A 20236-nucleotide genomic window follows, 5' to 3' on the forward strand; every position below is an offset into this window, starting at 1 on the left:
CCCAAAGATAACAGACTACTTTCCAAATGGTTCGATGAGTTGGCTGTTAAGGATTATCTGGCTCTCAATGTTCAGTGTGCAGGTTCTGTGTCTAATATGGCCCAACGCCTATTTGCTCGAACCCACTAAGTTGAATCATTGGCGGCTGAAGTGATAAGTCTCAAACAAGAGATCAGAGAGCTCAAGCATGAGAATAAACAGTTGCACAGGCTCGCACATGACTATGCTACAAACATGAAGAGGAAGCTCGACCAGCTGCAAGAATCTGATGGTCAGATTTTACTTGATCATCAGAGGTTTGTGGGTTTGTTCCAAATGCATTTATTGCCTTCGTCTTCTAGGGCTGTACCGCGTAATGAAGCTCCAAATGATCAACCTTCGGTGCCTCCTCCTTCTGGGGTTCTGCCTAGTACTGAGGCTCCGAATAATCACCCTCTGGTGCCTCCTTTTTCTGGGGCTCTGCCAACTGCTGAGACTTCTTCTGAGCAACCTTTGTGAAGGCTCCCTCTTGTTTGTTTATTTTGATTCATGTATATGTACATATTTGTAACTTATCGGAGATATCAATAAACAAGATTTGCTTCATTTCAACGTATTGTGTTAAATACACCAAGGCCTTCTTCGCTAAGTTCTTTGAATTTTTCCTTTTGTTGAAGCTTGTATGTTGAAGATTTGTGAGTGAAGCATATAAGTTGAGGTAGTGCTCCCTTAATTTCCCGAGTGAGGAAAACTTCTCGTTTGGAGACTTGAAAAATCCAAGTCACTGAGTGGTCGTGAGACTTTCGAGTATCAAGGTGCAGTAGCATATGGTAGGAGTCCCCCAAGTCTCCGATCGAGGGAGTTGACGAATGAGGTATTTCCTTTCTAAGTGGTAGCCCAAAACTCCTTCTTCGTATATATTTGTTATGAAAGTTGTTAAACCCAAAGAAGATGAGGCCTAGGCAATTTTTTTTTTTTTTTTTTTTTTTTGGAAATTTTTTTTTTCGATTTTTCGAATTTTTGAATTTCCGAATTTTTGAATTTTCGAATTTCCGAAAAAAAAAATATATATATATATATATATATATATTTTAAAGCTTTGTAGGTGAAGCTTTGTAAGTGAAGCTTTGAGGTTGAAGCTTTGTTGGGCACCATGAATTGATTTTGCTTCACACTATCTTGATCAAAATAGTGTGAAGCTTTTGTGGGTGAAGTTTTTGTGGGTGAAGTTTTGTGGGTCAAGCTTTTGTGGGTTAAACTTTTGTGGATCAAGCTTTTGTAGGTGAAACTTTTGTGGGTGAAGCTTTTGTGGGTCAAACTTTTGTGGGTGAAGCTTTTGTGGGTCAAGCTTTTGTGGGTGAAGCTTTTGTAGGTGAAGCTTTTGTGGGTGAAGCTTTGTAGGTGAAGCTTTGTAGGTGAAGCTTTGGAGTTGAAGCTTTTATTGGGTACCATGAATTGATTTTGCTTCACACTATCTTGATCAAAATAGTGTGAAGCTTTTGAGAATTTGTAGTTGTCCTCCATTGATGAAGCTTTTATTGGTGAAGCTTTTGTGTTGAAGCTTTGTAGGTGAAGTTTTGGAGTTGAAGCTTTTTTTGGGTACCATGAATTGATTTTGCTTCACACTATTTTGATCAAGATAGTGTGAAGCTTTTGAGAATTTGTAGTTGTCCTCCATTAATGAAGCTTTGTTGAATTTCCCTTTTTTTTTTTTTTTTTGGGAAACTAGAAATTTGAAAATCTGGGAGAGACAACATATACAAATTTTGTTTCTACACTGTTGAGTAAGAGATTGTGATGCAAGCCACACCTTGTAATAGTCAAAGGTTTGGATGAACCATATAAATTGAATTTGCTTCGAACAGTCTTAAATTTGCTTCGAAGGTTTGAGAATTGTAGTTGCCCTCCATTGATGAAGCTTTTGTTGACACCATAAATTGGTTTTGCTTCACACTGTCTTGATCGAGAGTGTGTGAAGCTTTTGAAAATTGTAGTTGAACTCATTTGATGAAACTTTTGTTGGCACCATAAATTGGTTTTGCTTCACACTATCTTGATCAAAAGTGTGTGAAGCTTTTGAGAATTGTGGTTACCCTATATTGATGAAGCTCTTGTTGGCACCATAAATTGGTTTTGCTTCATACTGTCTTGATCAAGAGTGTGTGAAGCTTTTGAGAATTGTGGTTACCCTCCATTGATGAAGCTCTTGTTGGCTTGGGTCGTGGGAGGGGACCAAGTCTTTCAGAATCTCATACTGCTCCTGGAGGACCTCATTCTTCATTGCTATCTTGTTGTTTTGAGCTTTTAGCTCATCGACTTTAGCTTGAAGAGCAACCCTCTTTCCTTCCTTCTTTCGTTGCTTCGCACTAGGTGCAAGATGGGTGTCATTCTGTGTGCTGTGGCTTCCTTCGTTCCCCATGTTGGAGAGGGATGTCTGGTCAAAAGATAGTGTACGAATGGTGGAAACCAGCTTGACAAAGCTGAAGAGAGTGGGAATAAGTGTCTTTCCCACAGATGGCGCCAAATGTTGATGCACAAAATCAGCGAGGACTTTGGTACAACAGAAAATGTTAAGATTGTGACCTTTGCTAGATTGCTCCGATCACTACTGTGGATAAGTATGTAAATGGATAGGGACAAGGAAGCAAACACAAGATGTACGTGGTTCACCCATATTGGCTACGTTCACGGAGTAGAGTTCTCATTAATTGTGAAGGGTTTACACAACTATATAGGTTCAAGCTCTCTTTTAGTGAGTACTAGTGAATGATTTAGTACAAATGACATTCGGAAATATTGTGAGAGAATGATCTCTATTTATAGAAGAGAATTTCTAGTTTCATTCTGACATTGACACGTGTCGTGTTGTGATTGGCTTCTGATGTTGACACGTGTCACGCTATGATTGGCTTCTGATGTCGACACGTGTCGAGCTGTGATTGGCCTCCTGGTTGTAGGGAAACTCTTCTGGGTCCTTAACGGTATAACGTTGACCAGTGCTTAGTAGTTTCGGGATTGGTTAAGTATGATACAAATCTTTTTCCAATTAGTATGCTCGAAGATCAATGACCCAAGGGTTTCTGAAGATCAATGACCCAAGGGTTTTTGAAAGACTCAGTCCCCTCCCACGACCCAGGCCAGCTGCCAATCATTTTCCAATTAGTATCTGTTGATGCACAAAACCGGAAGTCTTGGAACAACGTAAATCCGATCGTGAATCTGCAAGAAAGTAAATAACACAAGATGAATCGTGGTTCGCCCCAATGTTTAGGCTACGTTTACACTGATTATTGTATTTCTGATAAGATTGTGAGAGAGAGCTTTTGAGGGTGAGAGGGCCTAGGAATTGGCTTCCCCTATTTGTGAGGGTGAAGAGTCCTTTTATAGAATAAGGGATCCTCACTTATTACATATTTGCCCCTTCCTTTATTACATAATTACATTTAAGTCCTCCAAGTATTTGTACGAGATCTAAATACGGAAGCCCTAAGTATGGTATAAACAGTATCCTTCAATTTTCTTTACATTATTACGAGGAGTAAGATTTATGTTCCTCTAAATTAAAAGTTAGGCATATTCTTCAATAATAATAATAATAATAATAATAATAAGTTAGGCGTAAATTCTTAATTTTAATTCATAAAATTTCAGGTTGTATGTAAAAAAATGGACATTTTCCCTCATCCAAAAATATCAGCACCTTCCTGATGCTCTAGCTCGGTGACTTGGATCCCAAGTCTCTCAGCGACTGCCTTAGTTTGGTACTAAGGTGATTCTAAAAAAAAAGTGGTTATCAAAAAAAGTTGGGAGCTTTTTTATGTTTGGTAAACATTTAGCTTTAGCTTTTTTTCACAGTTTTGGGTGAAAAAAAAAAACCAAAAACACAAAGCTGCAAAACCCAACTTTGAAAAACCAGCTTTTTTCACATCTGTTTTACATAAAAGTTTATCAAACACTATAATACTGTTTTTTTTTTCAAAAGCACTTTTACAAAAAAAGTTTAGCAAACACTCTGCTGCTTTATTTCACAGCTGCTTATTCTCACAGCACAGCAGAAACATTTTTTTTCAAAGCACAGTAATACCAAACCAGCCCTTAGACTTTTGGATCCCAAGTCTCTTTCTCTATCATAGTAATGTTTGGGAGATTAAATTTATAAATTAAATTTTATAAACTAAATGATATGAAAGTTGGTAATTGAATTATTATTTAATAGTTGATAAACATACTCATTTTTTATTGATGACATCTCATTTGATTTGCTAATTTAGTGTACAAATTTAGTCTCCCTATCATTTACTCTTTCTCTGTCAGCACAAGAGACAAACCGCTAAACCAATGGCCCAACGGAATTTTGTTTTTTCCTAGCGGAAGAGGAGGTACCTAGTTTCTCTCTCATTGAAAAAACCTACATCAGACAAAAAGCCAATACAAAATGTTGACACGCGTTTCTCCCATTGATTCCGTCTGCTTCCAGGACAGTTCCAAAACTTGATGAACAAAATTACCCAAATTCCACATTTGTTGGGTTAGATGGAGATTTTTTTGCAGTCTTTGGAGAGCCACTTGGACTGCATGTAGCTGGCTTTTCTCCAAGGAGGAACATCGAGGCCATTCTCCCTGAGAGACCGTTTTGCAGCTGAGCAAAGCAGAGATATAATCTTGTCGAGTTTTGCCTCAGTTCCAACAAAAATGGTGGGCAGAGCGTCTTTGAGCTGCTTGTAGTTCTGTGTAGGTCTTGCCACTTCGAATTGTGACCTGAAATCCATGTCTACTATCAGCCTTGTCACTTTTCCACCATCTTTAACATTGTTGTTCTTCTTCTCCCTCACCATTACATCAACGTATTCATATCCACCTGTATATTCAACAGCTTAAAAACCAAAATTAACTCATCAAAATCACAACATTTGGATACTCAAGAAAAAAAGAAGAAATTTATTCGATACAATCGATACTGAGGGAGAGAGGAGAAAAGCGTACTAGGGACAAGTCCGAAGTGAGTACTTTTAACCAACTCAGATACAGGCTCTTCCATGATAATGAAATTTGAGAGAGAGGGAGAGGGTTACCTTTAGGGAGCCTAAAAGAAGAAACCCATGAAGTTTTGCAAAGGGAAGCTTCATAACCATCCTCATTTAGTTTCCTCACAACCCATTTATTTTTCAGATTGTTGGGTTCCACCAGGGTCCCCATGTCGCTCAAATACTTCAAGATTTTCTCAAGAATCTCAATCTCACAGTCTGTTGCCTTCCATATTAAGTCCTAATTAAAAAACCAACATTGAATACTGCAGAGTATTTTTATGAATTTCAAGTTGAGAATGTTTTGAAGTGCCACTCCAAAAATTATAAAATTTAGTAGCACAAGGAAAACTAAAGGAGAAAGGTATATATATATAGACACACGCAGATATATGTACAGGAGCAGGAGGAAGACTGAGAAAGAGAAGAGACCTGTAGAGTGAGAAACTTGGGTTGACGATTGGGATTGAGGGGGTTTGAATTGGGAGCTGCTGAGGAGGAGGAGTCTGATGAGTAAGATTCATTAAAGTCTCCCACCATTTGCATCAGTTGTTCTTCTGTTAGGCTCCCCATTATTCTTTTCTTCTTTCCTCTGCAATTTTAGTCACTCTTCTTCCTTCCTTCCTTCCTTCCTTCCTTCCTAGGTATGGAGAAGAAGGTTTGCATCCATATAAATCATTTCTAATCAGGAAGTTTCCTCTCTATTCAGTTTTGTTTTTCTTGACTTTTTAGACATTTATAGTGACGTCATCGACAAGAAAGGACAGAAACAAATAACAAGAAGTGAAAGTAGCAGTGCCATTGTAATCATTACTGCATAAATTTATGTCCCTAATTACTGTAATGCAGGGATTAATCCTTTGTTAATAGCATGGCATTGATAAAGCTATGAGCCTATGTATTTAATTAATTAATCCCCTCGAAAAAAATATATATATAAATCTGTTTGTTGGAGATTAATTGTTTTTTTTTTATGTTTTTTAAACTTTTTTTTTATAATTAAAGCTAAAATGAAGAAATAAAACCTCAAAAGCAACTGGATCCAGCAAAAGTCAACTGGACCATGCAAAGTACGTTTTCAAAGCTCCAAAAGTGGTAGTGAGGTGAGCCGTGTAACGGTGGTATGCATATGAATTCTTATATGTTTTTCATAACGTTGTGTACCATTGATACAGGTAAATATTTTTTGTGTGCACGAAGTATGAGTCAAACTAGCGATTTTAGATGTAACTGCATCAATTATAAAATTAGCCTCTTTAAAAATGTATTTGAAGGGCACATGGTGAATTGCCCAAAGAGTTAGTTCATTTTTCTTTAATTTACTAAGTCATGGATTTAAGTTTTTCTGTCGCTTATACTAAAAAATGTATATTATGAAAATACTTTGAATCGGCTTATCTGATGATGTATTTCAGAGAAAAGTAATCGACGTAGGTTGCCGAGTATTTGCTATGTATAATCCGTGTACACAAACACAATTATATTATGATTATAACTATTAATGAGTACAATATTAACAGATAAGTGCACTTGACTTTGTTTTCGTTGCTGCAGCATAATTATTGAACTTTATATAATCATCTAATCATGCAAATTAGTTTATTAAAAAAGAAGACCATATGAATTTACTTAGCTGGTTTAAGTCTTCAAGTTACATGGACATCTCATTTTTTTCCTCGTTATAAATAAATTTGATCGGATTCATTTGGCATAGTGTTGATAAGTTTGAATATAATTTTTTGGCAGCGAAGTCATGTTGAAGCTTTTAACTAGACTTAGCCAACCTGTTAGAAAAGTTGTCGTGCTCCCCCATTTGAATTCAAGTTTGATTGCTCCCTGTAATTTAGATGCATTTAGTCTGAAATATCCGTTCTATAAGAAAAATGTAATGGAAAGAAAAACAAGACGTGATGACTTCAGTGATGCCTATCAACAATGTACTTCTATGTGTGAGGTCTTCGGTTCGACTCTCACACCGTTACTATAAATATATCGTTATGTTAAAAAATTAATTTTTAATCTAATGGTGTAAACATTGAATTTGTCCCTTTGGATAGAACATTCATTTTTAACCAATAGTTGTTTGAATTTGAACTCTCGTCCTCCCCTTAGTATAACTTGGAACAATTACTAATAAGAAAAACATTTAATCAGAAAATTTTGATCAGATTCATTTGGCATAGTGTTGATAAGTTTTAATATGTTTTTTTTTTTACAGCAAAGTTATGTTTTGGTCGCTCCTTGTAATTTAGATGAATTTAGTCTGAAATATCCTTTCTATAAGAAAAACATTATAGAAAGAAAAACAAGATGTGAGTGACTTTAGCTATACCCATTTACTTCTCTTTGTGAGAACTTAGGTTTGATTCTTGCACGTCTTAATATAAATATATCATTATTTAAAAATCTAACTTTCAATCTATTGGTGAAAGCATAGCATTTGTCCCGGTAAATAGAGTATTCATCTTCAACCCATTGTGTTCGAGTTCGAACTCTCGTCCTCCCCTCGGAACAGTTATATAGCTTGTAAAAAGAAAAACACTAATCCAATGGTATCATTTTCTGTGTACAAAGGTCCCCATTCTGAATACGTTCCCTTCCACCAAAACAGAAGTAAGGTTATGCCTTTTCATGTAGATAAGTTGTGCTTTAATTTAACATTAGTCATGTCACATCCGAAAAATTAGCGAACCGATACCGAAATAATTTCAATATCATCTTGGGGAGCCAATTTTTCTCCCGATTTAGCAAAAGATGTTTCTATAAAAAGATTAGCAATGATGATACAGAAGAATGAGTTACAGTACAAATTACAGACTGGTAAAAGAATTAGTGGGTAAGGTATTCCTTTTGGTACAATACAACATATCCAGATGGCCTGATGAAGTTGAATGGAAGTTTTCCGACGGGCAAAATCTTCTTCACTCCTTTCTCCGTCACTTCACGAGACTTCATGAGAATCTATAAACGGTTTCCCACAGTTGAAGATTGAGATATTAAAGCAGCCAGATGCAGCTTTCACCCAGTAAAAACTCGGACGTCATTAAGATAATCCACACAAGTTACAATGTTCAGGATTAAGATCTCTCCCGCATTTTGGCTCTAGCGAAAAATACTCCAGCCACGAGACCTACAAATTTAAAAAAAATCGTCGGTTATGCTACAAAACTAAAGCTTGCTTTTGCAAAGTTGTATAGTATATCATATTCTTCTTCCCGTTTGATGGAGAGAACTTACCAAAGAAAATGCTAGCAGAGTTCTCTAAACTGGTCGGCGCTTTGAAAAGTAGAATACCGGCAACAGATAGAGGGATCTTATTCAGCGACCCAACAAGGCTGCAGAGATTGAGCAGCGATTAGAGATGTCCAGTTAAATGGATCACTAACACCTTATGATTCGAAATAGGCATAGCAATGTAATCACGTTAAACCAACAAATAACAAGAAGCTAACAAGAGAAGGGTTTCACATACAAACATAAATCTGGGATTGTCTTCAATTGACTTCCAAGTCCTAGGTTCTTCTCTTATTTTTTTCAAAAAATCAAGTTCCAAATTCCAAGTTCTTAATACACAACTGGAGTGGAAAGTCGAGAAGCAAGCCAGAGAAACTGACAAAGTGAAACACAAGAATCCTATGATTATCTAAACTACATAAATCACAAATATAAGCCATCAGGCTAGATGTCAAAAAAGTATGCAGCCTGGAAAAGGGGATATAAAATTTATTTAAAGTTTATTTAAAAAAAATAAATAGGAAATTTGAAAGCTAAGAATAAGGTATCCAGCTTTAAGTTGAGTAATCAAAGTCTCACTTAAACCAGGTCACAACCATAGATATCATATTACGTATCAGCTACATTATATCTTACCTGTATGTGGTGGCACCTGTTTGATGAAGAAACCACATAGATGTGAAGCTGATTGCAAGGCCCAAAAATCCACTTAAAGTCATCACCAACCAGAAGGTTGGAGACCTCAAAAGTGGTCTGCATTTTGATTCAACCTTCATTAGATTCAATAGGATAAAAGAAAGAAAATTTGTAAGAAAAACAATGTGAAACGCAACCCTAACATTTTCTCCTTCCTGTTTTTCTTTTGACAAGTAAACGTGGTCCTAATTTCCAAGACATCCCACAAAGTGATTCTAGACCTCGGTCATAGCTAAATGGATTGTCATACATGTTATTAGTTAGTAGTTGCAGTTTAAGTTAGAAAACAAACAACATAGTAAAACCAACAATGAAATAACAAACTATGGAGTACTTCGTGCATACTTTTCCATGATTATATCATATGTTAAGAGGAAGTGGTATCCATCTGGAAGCTTTCAAACTTGGACAAATATTTCACAAGGGAAAGAGGAAAGGGAACGGGCCTTCTTGCCTAACGACATCATAAAATAGCAGTTGCAAGCTTTCACTCCACACCTCTCATCTAGATTTTAATTTAATCATCAATATGACAGATTCTAAAGACGACGTGAGTGTGAAAGTCATTCCTTTCCACTATATGATTCACACTTATCTATCTATTGCAGTAGTTTCCGTACTTCTATAATTCTCCAGAAACATCCAGAGTTTAAACTACATTGACCAGAATGACCTCGTATAAGAGAAGTGCTTTGATAATCCTCCCACACATTAAGCTATCAAAGTGCCTAAACTTATAACACGTAAACAAGTCATTTAGACTCCAACCATCTGTCTTTATTGTCAAAACTATAGTTACGGCATTATAGCACAATAGAAAGAGTGTAGTTGTAGAAGTAGGGAAATAGTATCACAAATGAATACTCACGTTGTAAAGAGATAATCCACTTCATTGAAAACAAAAATAAGCAGAATCCCCAAAGGTAGAGAAAGTGTGTTATTTAGCAAGACCATTGAAAACTCATTCAGCTTTCCAGATTTCGTGACCAGCTTAGCTGTATCCATGACTCTACGTAGAGTAAGCTGTCAAAATAAAATAGTTATTCAACAATAAAAACATAAAACAAGTTAACCGAATGGGACACAGAGTCACAGACCAAAAAACTACAATAAAGCACTCAGATTTCAGACAGAAACCTAAGGTCCATTTCTGAAATCTTTGTTGATTTTGCACCATAAAGTATAAATTTTATCAACTCAATATTTGAAGGGCTACAAGACCTCTGATATACAAGAAAGAAACTGAGTTGATATAGATGAGAAACTGAGTTGATATAGATGGTCTTGGACCAAACCAGAAATCCAGAAAAGGATACTGTTTTTCCACCTGATAAGCATGATTTGTATTGTGTACAATTAGATTTGGTAAGTACTGCCTTTTCTTTCACTAAGGAAGTGCATAATTAGTACTGGCCACAATTAACAATTAAAGACTTCAATTTTTCTTAGATCTGAAAATAATCCTCATCAAGGTAGGTCCAAAACCAAATTATCATGTAGCTTCCTAATTCATATTCTCAAATAAAAGAAACTAGGTTAATCATTCTTATTGCTAAAAACGTCCTCACAGATGAGGGAGGTGGAATAAAGACTACACACAGAATGACACTCTAAAATGTATTGAACATATTGAACTCACAGAATATGATGCAGTCAAGATACAGTTCAGAAATTGCCATGCATAGCCAACGGCATGGAAAGATAAATCAGTGACTCCTCCAGAAATTGCTGAAATTATCTGCAAATGTTAGATTCAAAACCATGTCAAACCATATCATCAAATGAGAACTCAAAAAATATAATCTTATAGATATCCAAGAATAGCATAAGGTTGGTGACAAATGATCTTGGAAATAAAGGACAATATCTCTATGAACATGCAAGCATGCATGCATGTGTGCAAGAGCACTCACACAAAATCCACTTACCCCACGAGACATCAACCCCCAAATTTAGAGAACTACTATGATGCATCAAAGATAGAAGTGCAGACTCCTAGAAGTTAATATTTTCATCAACTCAGCAAAGCATTTGTCCTAATGGATTTGGCTTGGTTTCATCAAAACCAAAATTTAAACAATTAACTACACTCATGTAGGCACTCTGATTGGCCTTTTCAATTCGTATATTCATTGCCAAGCACAAGCTCCAAACCAAAGAAAAAGAAAAAGGAATTATATATGATATATTTTTTTTTTAAACTTATTTCTTTTCCCACACATCATGTTGTTTTTAACATAAATCCTAGGAATTAAGATATGAATAAAAACTTCAAAAATGAAAAAAGTAAAAAAAAGATGATACAAATAACAACATAGAAAGGAAAGATAGACAAGACCTCTCAGGTAAAAGAAACAAGCCAGCAATCACAAGACGAAAGAGTATGTTGAATTATTGTTTTAAATCCCAATTGAAACATTTATGAACAACTGAATCTCAAATTGACATTTTCCTAATTATCAAGCATACCATTAGGAAAAGCGCTGCCCATACTCTGCTGTCATGGTGCTTCTGGAATAGATACATTTCACCAACAGCAGTTATCACGTTGGTAACATTCTTTAGGACTGTGACCATCGCTACATTGATGTACTTCAAGCTGCAAACATGAATTTAACTAGAGTTGAGAAAAGTAAGAGGCCATGGAGTTTTAATGGTTGTACACCAACAATGGGTGCACCCTACAGCAACTACCCAAGGAGCCTAATCAGATGAACAAAAACACATCCTTGCTTGTCTAGTTGTAGAATACAAAAAATGCACTGAATGGTTGACATAATGTGCAGAAAAAGTTTAATTTAGATCTGCAGGAATTAAGGACCCAAGAATACTCACATGAATGGTAATTACGTCGAACTTAACTTTAAGATTCATAGAAGGTTTTTATGTAACAACAACTTAAGTACAAGTATCACCAACCTAGTAGATTGCTTGTTAAGTGGTGTTTAATAAAACATCATGATGAAATTTTGCATGTAAACAAGATGACGCTGGCATCAAATGTAATATTTGATATTAGCTCTTGTAGACCAGACCAACTACTTAAACTTTACCTAAAGCCATTATGCACCAAGATGAACTAAAATAGGAAATGCTCTACCTACTTCATACCTAAACATGCTTGTAATGAGCATCCCAACGAATATAACATTCACAGGCAACCAGACCTTAACCAATCTCCATGTTAGTGGCTCCGTTGATATGATGCCGGTAAAAGTCAACACAGAAACGATTATAACCGAGACTAGGTTCTGCATCCACATTAGCAACATGAGATAGTTAGATCTCAACAAATAACTATTCGATCAAATAGAGTTGAGTAAAACACTCTTTTTATGCAAACAAAATCGATAACAATTGTTACCTGGTACAGCATCAGAGAAATTCCAGCATCAAAGTTGTAGCTCGAAAGGACGAATTTGTTAACTAATATCATGCTGCAGGACGACAGGCAATATGCAAGGCCAGACAACAATGCCTTATTCTGTATCTTAACCACCTTATTACCCCTTGTTGATTTATCTCCATCTTTTTGCAATTTTCCACCTTCCAAATCGGTTTCATTCTTGTCAAAAGAACTCATTGCAAATACAAACCTATATCAAAGTTGATAACTACTTCTCAATCCAACACCGAATTCGAGTGACGAAAGAGGCCACTTTCCCAACTTCAGATAACTATATACTTTGCCGATCGGATGAACAGATGGAAAATTCCCAAATTTTGAAGAAAAATCACCTGAAACATCATTGAAATCGGATATGAAGAAGCGCAAAGAGGAGAAATCCCAGAAACCCAGTATTAAATAGAGTTGTAAGAACGTAATTAAGCCAAACCTAAACCCCAACTGCCCAAATTAGGCTAATAATCCACCAACCCAGCAAAAAAATTAACACCAACAAACCAATAGAAATCAAACATAACAGAGCTCTCAGTACTGGGTAGGAGACAAAAAACGGGTGAGAGCTAAAGAAAAGTCACCTCTTTCCGCCACCATGACGCATCTCTACGCGACCACAATTGATGCGAGTGCGACACAGAGGCAGCTCGAACTTCTTCTCCTTCTTCTTCTTCAGCTTAAATAAGAGATGGAAGAGTGCGAATTGCCAAACAGTGACAGATGAAGATGAAGGTGGTCGTTGGAGGGAGGCGTCAATGCTGACATGAAAATTCAAAGACTCAAGTTTTTGACTGGAGATGCTATATTCCATTAATTTCTTGATTTTATCTGTTAATTAACTTAGTGACTGTTACGGCTTTTTTGTTGTTTTAATTGGATGCATTTGATATTTTTATTTATGTTTTCCCTCACCACCTTATTATTCTTTTTCTAAGAAAATGGTTACGTTTGGAAATAAAAAAGAGTACGCTGATAGAGAAAATCTCAGACAATTTTTTAGTTCTAACACGCGTTAGACTCCAATACTTCTACCAAGAAGCACATAACATGTATTTTTAGCAAAAAACATTTTAAGTATTTTTACTAAAGTTTGATTTTAAAAAACAATTTTATCTAAAATACTTTCAGTCGTTTAATCATTATGTGTGCTAGATTAATACGATAGCTGTAGCTAGATAATTAAACTAGTTAGGGGAGATTATGAATAAACAAAAGATGCCCCAGTCACAGATCATTGTAGCATTTAAATATTGGACAATGATCCAAGCCGACCAAATTGGGCAATGATCCAAGCGAACCAAATTTGGCAGCCTTCAACTAAAATATTGGAACGCTCTTCTTCAGTCCATTTTGGTCTAATAAAAGTGGATATTGGAATACAAATTTGGAGATTGAAAATAACAACTCACGAAAGTCCACTTTGAAGTAATATTGCTTCATTTCCAAACAAATTCTGCGGAATATGCTAGCGTCAGTTATGTGTGGACATGACAATCACGTGTGTGCATGACAATCACGTGTGTGCGTGACGCTAGCCCATCCATTGATGTTCATAGGTCCCCAACAAATCCCGCACTCATCCATGGATGTGATCGCACCAGTAATGTTGTGATTCAACACTGCGAATGCAATTACCCATTCGTGCCGTGAGTCGAGATTAGTCACTTGATTCCACACACTGACCATCAATATGTAAAATTTGGTGCAGCTAAAGCGGAAAACAACAACAATAACAATAATCACACTTTATTTCACTAAGTGGGGTATGCTGTATGAATCCTAGAATAATACTATACTTGGTTTTGCGTCAATTCTTCCGTTAGCTCCAAATACTCCACATCTTTTCGTATGGTCTCTATGACATTGATCCTCTCCTCGGAAGAAAAGAAGAGAAACAAAAATTATCTAGCTACAGGCTGGGTTGACATAAAGAAATGGCGTTTAATCACCAATCCGCCTAAAATATAAAGAAAACTAATGAAAAGAGTTTAAAAACTTTGAGTTTTAATGATAAGGACAAAATAAAGGGTAAAGTGAATAGTACCAAGATTGACTTTTTAGTGTAAAAATGAGATTTTTTGTTAAAGTAAATAGTACCAGGAGTTTTTCATTAAAATTCTCTAAAATATATTACCCTATTAATTTAGCACACGATATTTCCATTGAGTCAACTCAAGTTCCTCAAGACGATGAGTGACCCATAAGGTAATAACATCTCCAGAACTTTTCGAAGAATTCCGAGCTCCTTTGATCCCCGCAAGGCCGAATGCTACATCTACTTCTGCTCTAGGCATCACTACCCGCAACCTGACGCAGCGATGCTCAGAGCAAGTCCACCAGAGTGATATTTGCCCAGCACCCAGTCCAAATATCAAGCTGAGGGTCAGGGAATTCACCCCAGCTCGTTCAGTTGCCTGGCACCCAGCCCAAGCCAGGCAACAGACAAGCCCAATTTTGACAGACCCAAGAGCCGCCCTATTTGGTTGGCGCATGGCTTTCACTTGCAAGTGGGCGCGTGGCTTTCATTTGCGAGTGGGCGCGAGTATGAGACAAGATACCTATCACCCGGAGCATGGCAACGTGGCCCTCTATTTGCCGTTGGATTTCCAACGGCTAGTTTTTCTAGACCGTTGGATTTCCAACGGTAACAAAAATTAAAATTTTACTTTTAAACTGGATCGTCCGATCACAGATCAACGGTCCACGTTTTCCCCCAAAAAACAAAAAAAAAAGCCCAACGGTCAGATTTATGACCGTTGGCCACGTGGCAGATCCTTGGCTCTTGGATTTGAATATTTTTCAAATCCAACGGTCTAGATTAATTAACTACATTAAAATTAATTAAAAATTATAAAAAATACATAAATTTCAATATTTTCTACACTTTCTATACTATCTACATTTCAATATTTTCTACACTTTAAGAGAAAAAAATGTCTTCGTGGAAGCTCATTGAAGATGTTATGTTGTGTGAATGTTGGGTTCACACTACTCATGACCTGATTACGGGTAATGAGATGAATAAGCAAGAAATGTGGAGTAAAATTATGAAAGCGTTTTGCAATGTACCGGGAAAAAACACCAGAACTAGTCAAGGTCTTCAAGGTCGTTGGAAAAAACTCAACTGCATCATTTACTTGTTGGAAAAACGCCATCTCTCATGCTTCCGGTAACCTGCGTAGTGGGACAAGTTTCGCGGATCAGGTGAAAATATTTTTATTTATTTATTTATATGCATTCCACCCACATCAAAATTTTAATTTATTTAATTTCGTATGTAATTTTTATGTTATTTCTTATGTAATTTTTATATGCATTCCACTCGCATCAAAATTTTAATTTATTTAATTTCTTATGTAATTTTTATTTAATTTCTTATGTAATTTATATGCATTCCACCCGCATCAATATTTTAATTTATTTATTTGTGTTACAGCTGCATTTTTTAACACTATCTTATCCCACATTTTTGTTGACTCTACAAGCTCAAGCATTCTACAATTCAAAGAACTAGAACAAATCATTCAACAAATGGGAATGTTGGGAAATTGTCAAAGATTGCCCTAAATACAAAATTGTGGCAACCGGTCTAGAAGTTGTCATGCACATCATGGGTCTACATAGTTTGCCAGAACCAGACACGACCGAACAAGAAGCCGACACATTTGAAGACACGGAAGGGACGCCTGAACAAGTGCCCGAGACCCAACCGACTCGTCAGTCCCTCAGACCTCAAGGTAAAAAGGCATCAAAGAAAAAAGGTAGTTCTTCCAAAAATGACTACACTAAATATATGGAAGAACTTGCTCGCCAGCAGCAATAATAATAACAACTACTGAGGCCCGTGATGCAGCAGCTGAGAGACAAAGAGAAATAGTTAATCGAGAGAACGAGTTGGTTAGACAAGCACTTCATCGAGAAAATGAAATGCTTAGAAAAGAAAGAATAGCTCAAGCAGATCGTGACACTATAAGCAAGTCTTTAGTAGGACTGTCTCCGAATTCAAAATATTTTTGGATATCGGAAAAAATAGATGTCGTGCGAAGGAGGCGTGCAAGAGATGCCGAAACAAGTCAAGGGGGTTCTAGCTACACAAATCATAGCAACCAAGATCCTAGCACCACATATCCTAGCTCCAGAGACTTTGTATAATTTTTATGTAATTTCTTCTTTTTTTTAGAATTTTATTTAATTTCTTATGTAATTTTTATGTTTTTTCTTTTTCTCTTTTGAACTTTATTTAATTTCTTATGTAATTTTTATGTTTTTTCTTTTTCTCTTTTTCTCTTTATTTAATTTCTTATGTAATTTCTATAATTTTTCTTTTGAACTTTATTTAATTTCTTATGTAATTTTTATGTTATTTCTTATTTATTTTTAGAACTTTATTTATTTTTAGTTAATTTATTATGCAATTTTAATGTAATTATTTATTTATTTTTGTACTTTATTTAAACACATGAAATAAGATTACATAAACTCATCAAATAAACTTAAAAACAAAACACATTACATAGAATTACATAAACTTAAAAAAAATACACTTTATTCTTCAACCACAAGCCTCATTTTAATTATCTTCACCTTCTTGCAATCTCCACTGGTGCTTTATTTATTTTTAGTTAATTTATTATGCAATTTTAATGTAATTATTTATTTATTTTTGTACTTTATTTAAACACATGAAATAAGATTACATAAACTCATCAAATAAACTTAAAAACAAAACACATTACATAGAATTACATAAACTTAAAAAAAATACACTTTATTCTTCAACCACAAGCCTCATTTTAATTATCTTCACCTTCTTGCAATCTCCACTGGTGCTCAATCAAGTCATTCTGGCGGGTTATGTGCCAATATGGCTCTTGCAAGTTCGTGTACCGCTGAACGATCAATTCATTGTAACGTCCATCCCGTTCCAACGGGTCATATTGCACGGGATCTTCGGTATTGTCATGAGCACAGTAGATACGTGTTCGTGAGTTGTTGATCGGATCCGGCTCGTATTCATCAACGTCATCATAATCATACTCATCTTCAACAATCATGTTGTGGAGAATAATACATGTCATCATGATGGGTCGAAGAGCCTTGACATCAAACATTCTAGCTGTAGCCCTGACAATCGCCCAACGAGCTTGCAGGATACCAAAACAACGCTCGACATCCTTTCTACATCCTTTTGTGGATGCGGCACTGTTTTGACAAACGTTGACTATCTTGGGTAAATGTCATCTGCAAGGTAGTATGATCCCTCGTATTGGGTACCATTAACCCAATATGTGTATCTCGGCGATTTTCCTTACAACAGTTCATCGAACACTGGGGATTGGGCAAGGACATTTAGGTCATTCTAAGCTCTTGTAACACCAAAAAAAGCATGCCAAATTCATGTATCAAATGAAGCCACCGCTTCCAAAATGATGTTTTTGGCTCATTTTCTGTCGCCATAAGCTTTTTGCCACTCATTTGGACAATTTTTCCAAGTCCAATGCATGCAGTTGATGCTTCCAATCATGCCAGGGAAGCCTTGCATCTCACCCTTCCTCAGAAGCATTCACATGTCCCTTGGCATGGGTGTCTGGAGGTACTAATTGGTGTAGATGGCTTCAATTGCATAGCAAAACCGCATCAGGGACTCCAGAACAATTGTTTTTCCCATCCTCGCGATCTCATCCACTTGATCTGCAGATGCTCCATATGCAAGCATTCGCAAGGCAGCCGTAATTTTTTGCTCGGGAAGAAGACCTATAACATAAAAAACATCATCTTTTTGCACAAAGTATGGATCATGGTTGCAAATAGCACTCATGATTTTGTCGAACAAACTTCGTTGCATTCTAAAACGACGTCTAAAAACATGATCAGGGAATATGCTGTTGGGAATAAAATAATCTTCCAAGAGATCTTTACCTCGTCTTTCCCTTTTTCTATCGAGGTTTGCAGCATGTCTGGGTTTGGCTATCTGACCCACGACTTCCATGACACGACAGGAATGTGAGACACTCTGCCTTTTATGGTGATCATCCTTATCCTCCTTCATGAAGAAAGCCTCATCTCCACCTCCACCTTTCTCGAGATTGGCCAATTCTGCTTGTTATGCCAATAACCTTTTCTGTTGCTCTTGCAACTGTTTATACACTCTCCTTGAAGAAGACATTGTAATAAGAACTCAAGATTTGAAAACGATGAACAAGGATTCTAAGCTAAAAAGAATGATTGAGCTTGGTGTGAGGATGGATGTAGGGATGTAGGGTTTATATGGACAAAAAAAGAAAGGGTGAGGTTTTGGACAATGCCACGTGGCACTACATGATTGGTTGAAAATCTTATTGAAATCTTGGCTAAATTATTGTAAACCGGACGTGACACGTGGCGTGTCGGGATTGGTGGAAAATCTTACCGGAAATCTATCAAAAAAATAGTACGTTCGGATAATGACACATGGCATGACGTGATTGGTTGAAAATCTTATCGAAATCTTGGCTAAATTATTGTAAAACGGAAGTGACACGTGGCGCGTCGGGATTGGTTGAAAATCTTAGCGGAAATCTATTCACAAAATAGTACGTTCGGATAATAACACGTGGCGTGACGAGATTGGTTAAAAATCCTATTTGAAATTAAAACTATTTTTTTTTTATTCTTTTATAAAAAAATTAAAAATATTTAAAATGGGCTGGGTGCCAGCGCATTTTGTAAGGGTGAAGATCTTTTGTGCTAGCGCATTTTTTCACTGGGTGCCAGCGTATTTTTTTAGGGGTGGAGATGCATTGGCCTATTACTATTCATTGGAGTCTATTACTATTCACTGGAGTGGATAAATGGGCTGGGTGCTGGCACAAAGTCCTTAGGGGTGGACTTGTTTTCAGGGCTTTGGAAAACGAAACTCCTAGGCTTCTTCACGTGCACAATTCCAATTCATGGATTCAAGAGACCAACAAGCATCAAAGACTGGAGGCCAAGGAGGGATGCATCGATGCTGCTGACGTGAAAACATCAAAGACTCAAGTTTTTGACCGTAAGGCGTATTTTTCGTAATTTTATTAAGTAATTTCGCACCTCTAGTTGGACATGCCCCACATTCATTAGACAAAAATATTACTCTTATAATATATTTCATAACACATTTGTACATGTCTAATAGCAAAAGAGTGATGTTATTCACACATCCAATTTTAACTCACTCCTACTAATTTTTGGCCATTGATTCGAATGGATTGCAGAAAATCAATAGGCAACAATTAAAAGAAGAGTAATGTTATTCATATCATGTTTTTATACCACATTTCTATACTATCTTAAGTGGTATCCACATTAAATGTCATTTAAGGTGGTATGAAAATATGGTGCAAAAACATTATATGAATAGCATTACTCTTAAAAGAATGTGTGGGATTACAAAAGAGAGTGTGAATCTTTAAATGTGCATTATATATGTGTCTATATTTGTATGAAAATTGTCTAGCGACAATATATAAGTTATACATCATTGCTTGAAGATATAAACAAAAACCTAGATTTACATTTTTTTTTACATCTTTTAATGATGAGGTCCCTTTAATCAGTGAGAAAATTCATTCCGCTATTAAAATATAACTTTCATTTACATTTGTTAGATTATAAAATAGAATGTTATATTGTGCGAGATAAATTTTATTCATTATTCGTGAGATTTGAAATTATATAACGCTTGTTTGGATGTCTTTTTAAAATGATTGAAAGTGTTTGGTAAAAATATTTTTTAAACCAATCCTTAGTAAAAATCCAAGTGGATTCTGAAAAAGCACTTTAAGTGCTTCTTGCAAGAAGCACATATCTAGTGCTTCTTTCAAAAAGCACTTAAAGTGCTTTTACAACTCAAAATCAATTTCACCAAAAACGCTTTCAGTCATTT

The 20236-nt window shown here is 36.1% G+C and overlaps 2 protein-coding genes across 4 annotated transcripts; both read right to left on the reverse strand.

The window, feature by feature from the left end:
• Window positions 1-4195: 4195 nt before the first annotated feature.
• Window positions 4196-5710, reverse strand: LOC103437232 (uncharacterized). 2 transcript variants are annotated; one of them, XM_008375706.4, is made up of 3 exons: window positions 5436-5710; window positions 5052-5244; window positions 4196-4837 (listed from the first exon to the last, which is right to left on the reverse strand). In XM_008375706.4, exons 1-3 carry the CDS (start codon window positions 5574-5576, stop codon window positions 4509-4511), a joined length of 663 nt encoding a protein of 220 aa, XP_008373928.1. In that variant the 5' UTR covers window positions 5577-5710; the 3' UTR covers window positions 4196-4508. The 2 variants fall into 2 exon arrangements, with proteins under 2 accessions (XP_008373928.1, XP_008373927.1); XM_008375705.4 differs by having other exon boundaries at window positions 4196-4852; window positions 5436-5706.
• Window positions 5711-7746: 2036 nt separating this feature from the next.
• Window positions 7747-13557, reverse strand: LOC114824738 (GDP-mannose transporter GONST1-like). 2 transcript variants are annotated; one of them, XM_029101847.2, is made up of 9 exons: window positions 12915-13557; window positions 12298-12671; window positions 12045-12184; window positions 11403-11532; window positions 10573-10671; window positions 9802-9956; window positions 8874-8990; window positions 8241-8338; window positions 7747-8133 (listed from the first exon to the last, which is right to left on the reverse strand). In XM_029101847.2, exons 2-9 carry the CDS (start codon window positions 12514-12516, stop codon window positions 8081-8083), a joined length of 1011 nt encoding a protein of 336 aa, XP_028957680.1. In that variant the 5' UTR covers window positions 12517-12671; window positions 12915-13557; the 3' UTR covers window positions 7747-8080. The 2 variants fall into 2 exon arrangements, with proteins under 2 accessions (XP_028957680.1, XP_028957681.1); XM_029101848.2 differs by having other exon boundaries at window positions 12101-12184; window positions 12915-13175.
• Between the last annotated feature and the right edge of the window lie 6679 nt (window positions 13558-20236).

This window comes from Malus domestica, chromosome 05, assembly GCF_042453785.1.
Source record: "Malus domestica chromosome 05, GDT2T_hap1".
Taxonomy (NCBI): Eukaryota; Viridiplantae; Streptophyta; class Magnoliopsida; order Rosales; family Rosaceae; genus Malus; species Malus domestica.

Bases quoted from the DNA above. Each gene is read 5' to 3' on its own strand.
- LOC103437232 (XM_008375705.4), bottom strand. From the start codon at position 5,576: ATGGGGAGCCTAACAGAAGAACAACTGATGCAAATGGTGGGAGACTTT. The intron at 5,245-5,435 runs GTCTCTTCTCTT...TTTTTTAATTAG, and splicing joins CCAAGTTTCTCACTCTACAG to GACTTAATATGGAAGGCAAC. The intron at 4,853-5,051 runs GTAACCCTCTCC...TTGGTTTTTAAG, and splicing joins TTCTTTTAGGCTCCCTAAAG to CTGTTGAATATACAGGTGGA.
- LOC114824738 (XM_029101847.2), bottom strand. From the start codon at position 12,516: ATGAGTTCTTTTGACAAGAATGAAACCGATTTGGAAGGTGGAAAATTG. The intron at 9,957-10,572 runs GTGAGTTCAATA...TTATTTTGACAG, and splicing joins TCTTGACTGCATCATATTCT to CTTACTCTACGTAGAGTCAT. The intron at 8,134-8,240 runs GTAAGTTCTCTC...TTAAATTTGTAG, and splicing joins CTCTGCTAGCATTTTCTTTG to GTCTCGTGGCTGGAGTATTT.